This window comes from Rhinatrema bivittatum, chromosome 4 (assembly GCF_901001135.1).
Source record: "Rhinatrema bivittatum chromosome 4, aRhiBiv1.1, whole genome shotgun sequence".
Taxonomy (NCBI): domain Eukaryota; kingdom Metazoa; phylum Chordata; class Amphibia; order Gymnophiona; family Rhinatrematidae; genus Rhinatrema; species Rhinatrema bivittatum.
The window spans coordinates 1,215,068-1,229,683 of NC_042618.1; the positions used below are offsets into that span (position 1 = coordinate 1,215,068).

Genomic DNA, 14,616 nt, shown 5'->3' on the forward strand with positions numbered 1-14,616 from the left:
CACACATTCAAAGCCACCAGCCCTCCTTCAAACCACTCACGTAAGAGACCTAGGAGCCATCTTAGACAACCGTCTTAACCTCAAACCATTCATTAACCAAACCACCAAAGATTGCTTCCACAAATTACATATTCTGAAAAGAATAAAGCCACTTTTCCACGCTCAGGACTTTAGAACAATCTTGCAAGCAATAATCTTCTCCAAACTAGATTATTGCAACTCACTACTACTAGGCCTCCCAGCTTCTTATACCAAGCCTCTACAAATGGTACAGAACACAGCAGCCAGAATCCTTACAAACTCCAGGAAAATCGACCACATCTCCCCTATTCTCAAAGACCTTCATTGGTTACCGATCCACTACAGAATCATGTACAAATCCATCACTATCATCTACAAGGCCATCCACCATCACACTCAACTCGACCTACAAATCCCATTTAAAAAACACACATCCGCCAGACCCATCAGGGAATACTACAAAGAATCACTTCAAGTTCCACATGCCAAAACCTACCAACATAAATCCTTCAGTCTCAGAGCTTTCTCTTCAGCAGGTCCAACTCTATGGAACTCTATCCCACCTGACTTGAGACAAGAACCATGCACTCTAACATTTAGGAAAAGACTAAAAACTTGGCTTTTCAAAAAAGCATTCCCAGGCCTTGATTAAATCCTCCACCCATCAGCACAAACTCGTATTCAAAAATTGGATTGAAATAAGAATCCACCAACTACCCACTCACACACAGCACCATATTATCATCCTTCACAACTGTATCATATATATTCATTTTTGCTATACAATTATATTAATTGATGCAATTGACTGAAATGTAAATATGTCTTTGTTCAATTTCTCCCCCTTTTCCAGATCCTAGTTAATTTTCCCTGTTTTATTGTAACTTTCTCACATCCATAATATTGTTTTCTGTATTTGAAGTTTGAATTGGGAATATTGTTTACTATGTTACTCTCTACTTTACACACATTGTTAATTGTAAACCGGGTTGATGTGATTCTCGTCATGAAACTCGGTATAACAAAATAATAAATAAATAAATGTCAGTGCAGTAGCCGCCTTCCATAAAGGTATCGGGGATGTTCCTATATCAGTACAACCCCTTGTAACACGTTTTTTGAAAGGCTTGCTTCACCTCAAGCCTCCACTGCGCTCTCCGGCCCCTTCTTGTGACCTCAACCTGATTTTGGGTCGGCTCATGAAATCACCATTCGAGTCTCTTCACTCCTGTGATCTTTGCTATCTCACATGGAAAATGATTTTCCTTCTGGCAATCACTTCAGCTCGCAGAGTTAGTGAATTACAGGCCCTAGTTACCTATCCGCCTTACACTAAACTTCTGCAGGACCGGGCAGTACTCCGCATTCACCCTAAGTTCTTGCCTAAGGTAGTATCAGAGTTTCATCTCAATTAATCCATTATACTTCCTACCTTCTTTCCCAGGCCCCATTCCAATCCAGGAGAACAGGCTCTGCATACCCTTGACTGTAAACGGGCTCTAGCTTTCTATCTAGACCGTACAGCTGCCCACAGGAAGAGCACTCAGTTGTTCGTCTCTTTCCATCCCAACAAGTTAGGGCAACCTGTGGGTAAGCAGACTCTCTCCTCCTGGTTGGTGGACTGCATATCCTTTTGCTATCAGCAAGCAGGCATTCCTTTTCAAGACCGTGTTAAAGCACACTCTGTGAGGGCCATGGCGACTTCAGTAGCACACCTACTATCGGTGCCGCTTCCTGACATTTGCAGGGCTGCCACCTGGAGTTCTCTCCACACCTTTGCAGCCCACAATTGCTTGGACGAAGCCAGAAGACAAGATTCCATCTTCGGCCAGTCTGTCCTTCGTAACCTATTTACAACGTGACGTACCTACACACTTCTGCCTGCCCTGTAGGGTTCAGGATGCCCTCGGCCAAATGTTATCCCAGTCCTAGTGCCTTGCCCACCTGGGTACATTTGGTGCATGTTCGGACATCCTCAGCTCGGCACTCACCCATATGTGAGGACAACCATCCTGCTTGTCCTGTGAGAAAGCAAATGTTGCTTACCTGTAACAGGTGTTCTCACAGGACAGCAGGATGTTAGTGCTCACGAAACCCGCCCGCCGCCCAGCGGTGTTGGGTTCGTTACGTTTTCTTATTTTATTTTTCGGCACTGCCTGTAGCTTTTAAACAGGACTGAAGGGGGACCCTGGCTGCAGGGTTAGTGCCATGCTGGGCATGCCCAGTAGGGGCCAGTCAAAGTTCTGGAAACTTTGACAGAAGTTTTCCGTGATTGGGCTCCATCCTGTGATGTCACCCATATGTGAGGACTAACATCCTGCAGTCCTGTGAGAACACCTGTACAGGTAAGCAACATTTGCTTTATTAATACATTGTAAACTAGCATCAATTTAAAAAGTGTTTGTGTAGATTGTAACATTCCCATCATGTGTTATAACATAACAATATTATATTATAGGCATTAACATATGCACATGAAAATGACCATCTCTTTTCCTGAAATGCCAGTTATTGCTTTTGTTTCTCTGATCCAATGCCACACGCCAATTTATTTATTCCCCGCTGCTAAATTTTACTTGATCGGGCTCTTTCCTCCCAGTTATTAGACTCGCCATTAACTATGGAATATGTTTATCATTAGTTTATTTGTTAATTGTTCTTAATTGGTTCTTAATTTATTCTTAATTGATATTTTTTATGTACACCTGAATTCTTATTGACTGTAAAGCTTGTTGCTGATTTATTGTTTATTGTAAACCGAGGTGATGTTATTAACGTGCCGCGGTATATAAAAAAAATCACGAAATAAATAAATAAATAAATAAAATACGGCAGCATCTAAAACAACCACTGTCCCCAAATACACTTGGACATAAAGCGTTTACAAAAACACATTACATATATCTTTCCTAAAATATGAATTATGTCCCAGTCCATCGATATTATCTAATATCCCAACAAACAATAGGGTCCCCTTGTTTCACCTGCCGTGGCTTCTTCAGGGGAAAATGGATGAACTACTCAACTGCTACAGCGTGGGCAAATGATGATCCAAGATACGCCTCACAGCAAGGCTGAAATCCAAACCACCATGGTTCAGCTCAACACGGTTTAGCTTAGCATATAAAATTGTTGTGTTCCTTAAGAATCCCCCCAATGTTTCGAAAAATATACCCACAATTTTAATTATTATCCTTATAGCCAATAAAACTACGCCCATAGATCATACTGAGGCGTACCGGATAACAGCATGACTGATAAACTTCCAGCTTTTTAATATTTGCTCTCTTTTACACCACAATACCACTGGATCTGCTCAAAGACCTAATATCAGAATCGATACACACGTACAGATGTTGCTGTATATAATCCTCATGAACCAAACCAGCAATGGGACTTCACCACCGTAACTGCACACCCTCTACTCTTAACTCCATAACACCGTGAACTCCAGAATTTAAACCACTGATAAATTTGGACCACACGAGCTACTCTCGGTCTATAAAAATGCCACCCATTCTACCTCACGTTTTAACCCCTTAATTTCCAATGTATCCAAATTGTAAATGAATCGCTATTCTTTACGTATCAACAGTTGTGAAATATCATCACCTCGTCTGACATTCACCTGACAATCGACAAAAAATTTTAAATCGTTCACTGACTGTTGACCAAGTATCCAATGTTCTGCCATCGGTGCTTGTTCCTTACCAGTGCAAATGCAGCAAAGATGCTCTCTAATTCGCACATTAACCGAACTCTTTGTTTGATCAGCATAGATAAGGTTGCAGGAACAAACCACAGCATAAACTACTTGAGATGTTTTACTTGTGAAATGCCCCGGCAACCTAAACCCCCATTTAAATGAAAGGTGACAAAACTCCAAAATCTGTAATGCCGAAGGGCATATAGAGAACGATCCACAAATGTTCTGACTGCCAAACTGGCTCACCGAAGTAGCAAGCTTTCTCTCATAAATGTTATACGTTCGGGGGTGTTTAGTGTGCCCTTTGGCCTCAGCCCGAGCCCAGAACTTCAGGGCCGAGCCGAGGGTTGACAGTGGCTCCGCATGGCTAATGGTCTTACCCTCTGCCAGGCCGGCAAGCTCCCAAGGCCAACAACAGGATGATGTTGGAAAGTGAATGGTCCTCCGACCATTCCGAGCCCTTTCGGACCTGCCGTTTGGATCGGCATTGGAGCAGCAGGCCTGGCCTGAGGTCGAGGGCAGATGGGCCTTGACACAAAGACATGACAGCAGGATCGATGCAACGGCATCGCGGACGAAGACATGACAGCAGGATCGATGCAACCGCATCACGGACGAGGAACTTGACCAAGCTGGGTTGATGCATCGGCATCACGGACGAGGAACGACCACAGCTGGGTTGATGCATCGGCATCACGGACGAGGAACTTGACATCCAAACAAGCACACATAAGGCATAGACATTGGCACTGTATTTCAGGGCGCCCTACTCAGGCCACCCGCGGGACTGAGTCGCAGACCACCCTGTCCCACTGTGAGCCCTACGCAGCCCATAAGGCTGGTCACAGACTACGAGGAGAACGGGACAGCGCAGAGAAGATCCAGGCAAAGAGGGACTCCAATGACGAAGCCGGTGTCACCCAAAGCTCCCTCTAAGGCTGGCGGGAATGGAGGCTCAGGAGCACAGGACACACAGTCCACCTGTAGGCTGGTCCACTTGGGCACAACCTCATCCGAGGGACCCCTGGCCTCACAGGTACCAGAAGGCTCAAGAGCACCAGACAAAGACGCTGGGAAGAATATCCTGGCAGGAAGGACACATCAGGACATGGAGGAAGACGATCATGACGAGACATCAAAACATGGACCGGGACCTCAGGCGGAACACCAAGACATGAAGACGTGGTAGAAGGCAGACGAGACAAGGAGCTCCACGAAGAACAGAAGACCTTACAAAGCTCTGGCAGGCCGGTGCCTAAGGAGCAGGAAACAGGGGCTGTGCAGGACCATGGCCAGCGGCCTGCACAGCGTCTGTGCGTCAGACGCAGGCAGGACCTGAGGAGCAGGCCCTGACTTCGGCAGCAGCTCCAGCCGCTGCGAGGAGCCCCAGGGGCGGCTCCAGCTGCCGGATAGCACCGGGGCTTGCGGCCTAGCACTGCGAAGATGGAGATGTCGTCGGGGGCAGTCCCAGCCCCGAGGAAGACCGCGGCTCCGAGCGCGGAGCAGAAGATGACCCGGGGCGGCCTCCGGTCCGCGAGGGAGTGTTAGCAGTCTGCGGCTCCGGTCACGCGGGAGGACAATGGCGCCTGCCGCGTCGGGTGAAGATGCAGCGTAGGTAAGTGAGCCTGCTCGTGGGGGAACCCACGGGCAGCGTTCATAACAATAAATATCTGGTTTTTTGCAAAGCAAAAACTGGGTTTTCCGCAAACATCAGGTCACTCTGAAGAATAGACCAGTGTTTGTGGATTATATTTTTAATATGTGTCGAACAATTTGAAAAAGGAATTATGCATATGAATCTAGTCAGAGAAAATATTCCCAGTAATCAACATATTCTCCCTATTTGCATAAATGGCTAGCTTGTATGCCCTCCGTATTAACTTATTTGTATATCCATCATTCTTGAATCACGTGCACAACTCAGTGGCCCGTTGTTTATATTCTGACACCGATGAGCACAATGTCCGAAGACAGAGGAACTGCCCAATTGGGATATTATCCTAAAGATTATGTGGGTCAAAGCTCGTGTGGTACAATAGTGTCTTCCTATCAGTTTGGTTTTGAAAAAGTGTGGTCGCCCATTGATCACTCTTTACTCACTACACATCCAAGAATGAAATACGAACTTGATGATATTGAAATTCAAATTTCGAGTTAACATCTTGGTGGTTTATCCATCCCATAAATTCCAATAACACCTGCCTTGATCCTGCCCAAATAAAGAATGTATCATCTATGAAACATTTCCATGTAACAACGTATTTTGCATACATGGAATCATAAACAAATTTAGCTTCAAAATCATCCGTATACGGTGTAAACAGGCTACCAGTGGGACCGTAGGTGACCCCCATCGGGATGCATTTAACCTATTGGAACGGATCATTATCAAACTGAAAAACCTCTTCACCAGTGCAGGGAAGGCCAATTGCATCCAGACCTGCTTATAGATTCCTCTCATCTCTGAGCAATTCAAAGTTTTCCATTGCTTTTCCAAAGTTTTTCCATTGCTGGTCCCCACCTTTGGAACTCCATGCCCGCCAGTCTTCGTCTTGAAATTTGCCCAAAAAAATGTAAGCAGAACCTCAAGACGTGGCTATGTAAACGAGCATACTCCTGCTGATTTCCATGTCCCGTCCCCCCCCCCCCCCCCACCACCACCAGGCAACTATTACATACCCCCTCAAAATACCCCCTGCTCTTCTCCAAATTTACAGGTAATCCCTGTCAATACTGCCATTCCTTTCCTCTCCATATAAGTTCCCTTCCTCTCTATATAAGTTTCTTACTCAATATTTTATGGACTATAATTGATTATGATTACTGTTTCTGAGTGTTATATTTGTAGTTGCTGTTGTTGGATTGAACCCATAGAACCTCATGTTATTGTTCTATGTAAAGCCTGTTGCAATATTGTGTTCAAATGTAAACCGATGGGATGTTCCCAACGACCGTCGGTATATAAAAATAAAATAAATAAAAAAAAGTTCTTTCAATAATTCTCAAAGCCGCCTGTTGAGGTATGTTTCTCTATAAAGCAGCAACATCTGCTGTAACAAGCCCCCAATCCTGACAAAAATGTTCCAAATGTTTAATATCCCTTATATAAGACAAAATAGCCATCACATAAGCTTGTAACAAATCATCCAAGTATTTAGCAATAGCTTCAAACGCAGACCCCCTGCCTGACACAGAAGGACGACCCCAGGGGAGGGGAGGGCAGCTTCTAGCGATTTATAAATTTTGGAACAAACATAAAATCAGAGTAACCGGATGCTCTGACAATCAATTTCTCATAATGTCTCTGCTGTAAAGCCTCATTCAAAATGGTATAGTCTTCCAACCGAATTCCATGAGTAGAGATCACTCCTATCCCTTAACTAAGGTAGGCTTTCCCCAATGCATTGTTCTCTATTCATAACAACCCCCCTCCCTTATCTGCTGGTTTAATGACTACCCATGTATCTCTTCTCAACTCGCCAATAGCCAAACATAGAAACATAGAAATGGCGGCAGAAGAAGACCGAATGGCCCATCCAGTCTGCCCAGCAAGCTTCACACATTTTTTCTCTCATACTTATCTGTTTCTCTTAGCTCTTTGTTCTATTCCCCTTCCACCCCCACCATTAATGTAGAGAGCAGTGATGGAGCTGCATCCAAGTGAAATATCTAGCTTGATTAGTTAGGGGTAGTAGGGGTAGTAACCGCCGCAATAAGCAAGCTACACCCATGCTTATTTGTTTTACCCAGACTATGTTGTACAGCCCTTGTTGGTTGTTTTTTCTTCTCCCCTGCCGTTGAAGCAGGGAGCTATGCTGGATATGCATTGAAAGTGACGTTCCTGTTATCTCAAATTATGTCGCAATGGATTTTCATTCACTCCATCTCACGTACATCCCTTAACACCAAATTTTCAAAAGCTGAACCGAGAGGATCCATTGGTTCAGGCAGCATCCACATATCTGGATCCCAAATTAATTTCTACATGACCTGCAAAATATCGGGCAACGTTTTACCGGCGAAAAAATGTAAACTAATACGAGTGGAAAAAGAATCATAATAGGAGCTTGGTATGAAATAAGTAGGCCCTGTTGTTTGTTGGGGCATTAGATAATATCAACGGACTGTGACATAATTAATATTTTAGGATATATGTGTTTATGTCTAGGTATATATGGGGACGCTGTTTGTTTTATATGCTGAGGTTTTGATGTGTATATGTTAATATATATATATATATAATATTGTTATATTATGACACATGGTGGGGATGTTATGAACACTTTTTAAATTGATGTAGCAATAAAATGTTTTATATAACCTGATAAAGGTTTGTTTTAAATTTGGACTTGCATGTACTGTAATGAATCTGTGTGGACCTTCATATGTTGGGTAGTACCTTACTGTTACTAAAATGACAACAGACTTTGAATGTTTTTCATGCAGTGTTTAATACGGGGAAACATCCTAGTTCAGTCCAGCAGCCATTTCAGAGATTACAATGCAGTATGGATCTCTTTTAAGTTATATGTGTTGGGTTTCCTTGAATTTTTATTTTTTTATTTTTTTATTTGCAGTCTGGCCCCAAAATCCAGACCCTGTGCCAGGATTTCTGAAGCATCATCTATATAGCAATATCAGAAAGTTTAATATTTAAAAGTACCATGTCCAGTTGTGAGGAAGACATGGTGGTAGGGCCATTAGGCTTGTTAAGTTTAGTTAGCAGAATCTGAGGACCTGAAGGTTAATTGGGTGGGGGTGCAAGGCTGAGGGTCTGCCTTGTAGCCTTGTATGTGGCTCTGATGGAGGCAGAGAAGGCGAGGGCTGGGATCTGCCATGGGCCTGCTGGATGCGTTTGTGAAAGGGCGAAAGGCCTCTTCCAGCTTCTCCCAGGTCTTAACTCTTTGCTGCCTGCTCTTCCCACAGATGTTTGTAGCCTCGGTGCTGCAAGAACCTGAGCTGAGCATCACGCCAGCGGCCTCTCCGGCACACCAGTCCTACGGGGCCATGGGCAATCGCACAGAGCCCGCACCCAGCAGCGAGGAGGGGCAGCCGCCAAGCTCCCCGGCGGATCTGGAGGACCAGTACGAATACGAACCCGAGGGCCATTACCACTAGCAGCGATGGAACCAGTGCCCCCCAAAGGAAATGCAAAGAACCCGCGGCCCTGAACTGTCTTGTACTGCTGCCAGGGGCCCGGCCTAGCTGAATCAGAAACACAGGGAAGGCTCTGGGAGTTCTCACCAAATCGTTGTCTTAGCTGCAGGTCAGACCTGGACCAAGCAAGAGACCTGAGAGGGTGCAGGCACTGTCTGTGCAGCATCAGTAATAACTCTCCCCGCTCGGCCAAGTCATAGCTGTCGCTACCGAAATACTCCCGCCCTGCCTGCACATTACCATGCTCTGCCCCACTCACAGTGTGCCAAATCAGTGCCCTCTGCCGTGCCCAAGCCAGAGTCCTTGCACTCTGCCCAAGCTTAAGGTACGTCAGGCCTCGACTCTCTACCCAGCTCCCTGAATGCCAAATCAGTGCCCTCTGCCGTGCCCAAGCCAGAGTCCATGCACTCTGCCCAAGCTTAAGGTACGTCAGGCCTCGACTCTCTACCCAGCTCCCTGAATGCCAAATCAGTGCCCTCTGCCATGCCCAAGCCAGAGTCCATGCACTCTGCCCAAGCTTAAGGTACGTCAGGCCTCGACTCTCTACCCAGCTCAGTGAATGCCAAATCAGTGCCCTCTGCTCAAGCCAACCTATAACAAAGTCTGTGAGCTATAGACAATCCAAAGTATCCTCAGACCTAGGTATACCAGGCCGCTGCACCCTACCCATCCCCCAGGTATGTCACGCCAATGTCTCTTGCCAATCTACAGCATGCCAATTCAATGCACCTTACCCAACTCCCGGCATGGCGGGCCAGTGTGCCCAGGCCAGCCCTCAATCTATATTCTCTTAGACTGGCACTATCCCAGGAAATGTAAAACCCTCAAATTCAGGGCAAGGCTGTTCCTTTTGCATGTGATGAGGAGGAGGAGACATGGATGTGTGTGAGATGAGGAAGGCGAGCAGTCCGTTGATGTCTTCTCCTTTATCAGGTTCTCTCTCTTTTTCTATTTCTCTCCTTTGTCTATCTACCTTTGCTTTTCGATGCGTTTGTCAGAGCAAAGCGTCTTATTATCTGTCTGTCTGTCCGTCCATCCACCCACCCGATGCATCCCTGCACAGATTCCCCTGAAAATGCGGGGGAATCCCCAGCTCCAGTTTTGGGACCACCTGAACCCCAGATGTGCCCCTGCATCACTCAGTGTCTAACGTTCCAGCCTCTCTTCTCTCCTCTTCCTTCTTCCCTCTGTCTCTCCTTCTGCTCCCTCGCCTTCCCTACCCTCTAGGGATGTGCATTTGTTTGAAAGGACATTGTCTTGGCCGTTTCATGTTTTTCTTTCCGTTGTCTTTAGTCCGCACTGTTCAGAAATAGAGCAGGCAATTTCCAAAACGGAAAAAGACTGGAAAAACTGAACAACACGGAAATTTGCCCCAAAGAACCTGAAATGGCAAGACATGACGTTTTATGGCCTGCACCCTCTATCCACTTTCCTTCCTTCCGTTCCTCCCCCACACTCACCCCCTCTCTCCTCTCTTATCCCCTTCCCTGCCCTCCACCTCTGGCCTGGTTCCTTTCACTCTCTGCTGTCAGCACTCTGTCCCGCCACCTCTCACCCTCCTCATGCTCTCTTTCCTCATCTCCGCCTCCAGGGTCGCCAGCTGATTCCGTAGTCTCCAGGCAGGCTGATCCAGTCCTGTTTTTACTCCACTGCATGAGTTCCCTAAGAAAACCAGGAGTACGAGTCCTTGTAGGTAGTGGGTCAGCCTTTTCTGAATAATAATGGAGCCCCCTCACACCCTGCTCTCTGTCTGTCTGACACCCCCTCACTCACTCTCTCCTCGCCCACTCTTCTCCACCTTTAATCACGCTCCCCCTTCTCTTCTGCTCTCCTTCTCTCTTCCCTTTCTGTAATCCTGCCCTGTCTCCCCCCTCACTCACACCTGCTTTCTCCATTGCTCTCGTTCACTCCCCCTCCTCTAGCGCACAGGACAGAGGATGGATCGGGTCCGCTTTGTCTCCTTAAAAGTGAAAATGTTTTCAGGCTCGGTTGGGGAAGAGAAATGACTTTAGCATTGTTCGGTGTTTTCAGGGCCAGGGGCTGTGAATGTTGCCAGGGGCAGGTTCCCAAAGATTAAAGTCTTGAATCTGTCGGTGCTGATGGAGGACCCCAGAAGTATTAGCAGAATGGGGGCCCTTCCTTTGTGGCCCTCATACAGAAGTAATAGCACTTTGCAGGCCCCAAGGAGCCATCTTGGTGTTAAACATCCCCGCCACCCATTTCCTCTCAGGACTGGAGGTGGCCCAGCAGCGCTGCGTGCAGACGTAACAGATGCTCGCTCTCATGGGGCCTGCGCCTCTGAATGTTTTCTTTACAGATTACGTCATCCTTTCTCAATCTTCTGTTTCTCCCTTCCCCTGCTTGCTGGCTGCTCTTTATCCCTGCGGGACACTGGGAGGTGGGAAAGCTGGCATTTACCGCAGGGCCTGCCAGTTAGTACAACAAGGGGAGCAAATGATTTCCCCAGTCCTGTTTAACCCCCTGTGCTTGTTCCAGTCTCAAAGTCCCCAAATGCACTGGAAGAGAGTGCCACGGCTGCAGAATCCTGCCTTAACCCCCTTCCCATCACAAAATGCAATGGAAAGCAGTTCACGTACAGGGAGGGGAAGGGGTGACACGGACTCTCCTACCTGGTGCATGTGGGAGCACTGGGGTACCGCGTGTGTGCATTGCCTGCTGCTTCCTGTACGCTGCAAATACTCTGCTCTCTGCCTGCAGCCTCTCCTGTTTGAAAAATAAAGACTCAAGCAAAAGGTGAAAGGCAGCTGCTTGCGTTCTTGAATTCATGGGAGGCTCAGAAATTCCAGGATGGCCTTGGTTTTTTTTGGAATTCATTTCCGGAGCTTCCTATTTAGGGTGGAGCCACTCCTTCCTCGGGGCCAGGTGCAATAGCCCGTGAGCGCTCACCCCTATCTTTTCTGTAGCAGGAGGCAGACACCTGACCTGTCAGAGGGTGATGATACGCAGTGAAGGGAAGCGCTATGGGATCTGCTCAGCTCCACAATCCCTACCACCCCTCAAAGATCCCCTGTATTTATCCCAGGCTTTCTATAAAGAAATATTTTCTAAGATTGCTTCTGAGTCTGTCCCCTTTCACCCTCATCTCATGATCCCCTGTTCTAGAGCCTCCTTTCCATTGAAAGAGGCTCACCTATTCATGGAAAACTTTGAGATATTTAAATGTCTCTATTCTAGCTCCTCTATCTCACCTTTCCTCCAAGGTGTACGTTTTGTGCATATTTTAATAATAAAAAATAAAAAAAAGAGATCTAAATAAGCAATAAGGACAAAGTCAAAACGACAGACGTGCATAGAGCAGAAGCTTATACAGTGAGCAATTAATAAGTAAGTACAGAATTGCCTGCAGGTAAAAATAAGGTCCGTGCAGTTAATTAAAACGTCGTCTGCAAAGATGATATGGACCAGTCAGTCCAGTAACAAAATTTACAGGGCTAGGGACAAGGAATAGGAGGTCCAGTTATAGCATTTACATGGGAAAACCTAACACGCAGGTCTGATGTTGGGACTCTTACCAGCAAAATTTAGAAAAGGGCCCCAGATTCGTGGTGCATTGTGATATTTAACCCGGAGATAAAATGTGTGACTCTCCATTGAAAAAAACCTTCCAGTTTGTATCCAGAGCGTGCAAGTTAAACATCTGCAGACCTCCATTTTTGAGCAATGCTTCATTTTGCAGCCACCAGCAGGTGAATCACTAATGGGTTCCCCCAGAATGGAAAGAGGTGATGTCTGGAACAGGAAACCCTAGTAAAACCATGGCTGGGTCAAATGAAAGGGAGACTTCAGTGATCTCATGTGTCCACGATCTGACCTCTTTCTAATAAATCGTTATCCGAGGACAAGTCTACCACATGTGAATAAAGGATCCTGCCTTGCCATGTCCCCTCCAGCACCTATCCGTGTCTCAAGAGTTTCATTTTATGTAAGCAAATGGGGATATGATATCAATGGTACAATATGTAAGCAAATGGGGATATGATATCAGTGGTACAATATGTAAGCAAATGGGGATTTGATATCAGTGGTACAATATGTAAGCAAATGGCAGGAACTGTAGCAAGACTCGGGTACTGGAGCCAGGCAGGAACTGTAGCAGGACTCGGGTACTGGAACCAGGCAGGAAATGTAGCAGGACTCTGGTACTGGAGCCAGGCAGGAACTGTAGCAAGACTCGGGTACTGGAACCAGGCAGGAAATGTAGCAGGACTCGGGTACTGGAACCAGGCAGGAACTGTGGCAAGACTCGGGTACTGGAACCAGGCAGGAACTGTGGCAAGACTCGGGTACTGGAACCAGGCAGGAACTGTAGCAGGACTCGGGTACTGGAACCAGGCAGGAACTGTGGCAAGACTCGGGTACTGGAACCAGGCAGGAACTGTAGCAGGACTCGGGTACTGGAACCAGGCAGGAACTGTGGCAAGACTCGGGTACTGGAACCAGGCAGGAACTGTAGCAGGACTCGGGTACTGGAACCAGGCAGGAACTGTGGCAAGACTGGGGTACTGGAACCAGGCAGGAACTGTAGCAAGACTCGGGTACTGGAATCAGGCAGGAACTGTAGCAAGACTCGGGAACTGGAACCAGGCAGGAAATGTAGCAGAACTCGGGTACTGGAACCAGGCAGGAACTGTAGCAGGGCTCGGGTACTGGAACCAGACAGAAACTGTAGCAGGACTCGGGTACTGGAACCAGACAGGAACTGTAGCAAGACTTGGGTACTGGAACCAGGCAGGAACTCTAGCAAGACTCGGGTACTGGAACCAGGCAGGAACTGTAGCAAGACTTGGGTACTGGAACCAGGCAGGAACTGTAGGAAGACTCGGGTACTGGGACCAGGCAGGAACTGTAGCAGGACTCGGGTACTGGAACCAGGCAGGAACTCTAGCAAGACTAGGATACTGGAACCAGGCAGGAAATGTAGCAGAACTCGGGTACTGGAACCAGGCAGGAACTGTAGCAAGACTTGGGTACTGGAACCAGGCAGGAACTCTAGCAAGACTAGGATACTGGAACCAGGCAGGAAATGTAGCAGAACTCGGGTACTGGAACCAGGCAGGAACTGTAGCAGGACTAGGATACTGGAACCAGGCAGGATCTGTAGCAGGACTCGGGTACTGGAACCAGGCAGGAACTGTAGCAAGACTCGGGTACTGGAACCAGGCAGGAACTGTAGCAGGACTCGGGTACTGGAACCAGGCAGGAACTGTAGCAGGCAAGCAGGAATGGAGCGATTACCAAGGCAGCTCACTCCGGGGCACAGAGCAACAGGGAACGGGAAGGTAAATCCGTTGCATGGCCTGAATGTCCACGGTCGGCTTATCAAGGCCGCGGCGTCTGACGTCAGGAACTGGGCAGAGTCACCACTGGCGGGAAACGGCCTAGAAAAGCGCCCTAGAGACAGGGCGTCCATGGGAGGTTTCCCGGCAGTGCGGCCCTCACGGGGACGCCGCCGAACAGGCCGCGAACTAGGCCAGCAGAAGCGGGAACAGGTCCAGGAACACGGAGGTAAGGGTCTGGTCGCGGCGCTCGCGGCCAGAATCGTAACAAGTTCATCCAAAAATGTGCTAATTCTAGTTTTCATACCTGCAGACCCTCGGGAGAGGTGACTATATGGCCATCCTTGTCCGCAATGGAGGGGAAATATCTATTTACTTGCGATGTGTTTAAGTAGCAGGCCAGGAATCCACCCTCTTTATTACTTTGTTCATAAA

General features: G+C 47.2%; 1 protein-coding gene across 1 annotated transcript in view; it reads left to right on the plus strand.

The window, feature by feature from the left end:
* The window catches only part of TMEM63C (transmembrane protein 63C), a 210,289-nt gene extending 198,267 nt beyond the window's left edge, over window positions 1-12,022 (plus strand). The window contains 1 exon segment of the mRNA XM_029597634.1: window positions 8,654-12,022. Within this exon segment, the coding sequence (XP_029453494.1) occupies window positions 8,654-8,845 (192 nt within the window). The 3' untranslated portion in view covers window positions 8,846-12,022.
* The last annotated feature ends 2,594 nt before the right edge of the window (window positions 12,023-14,616 follow it).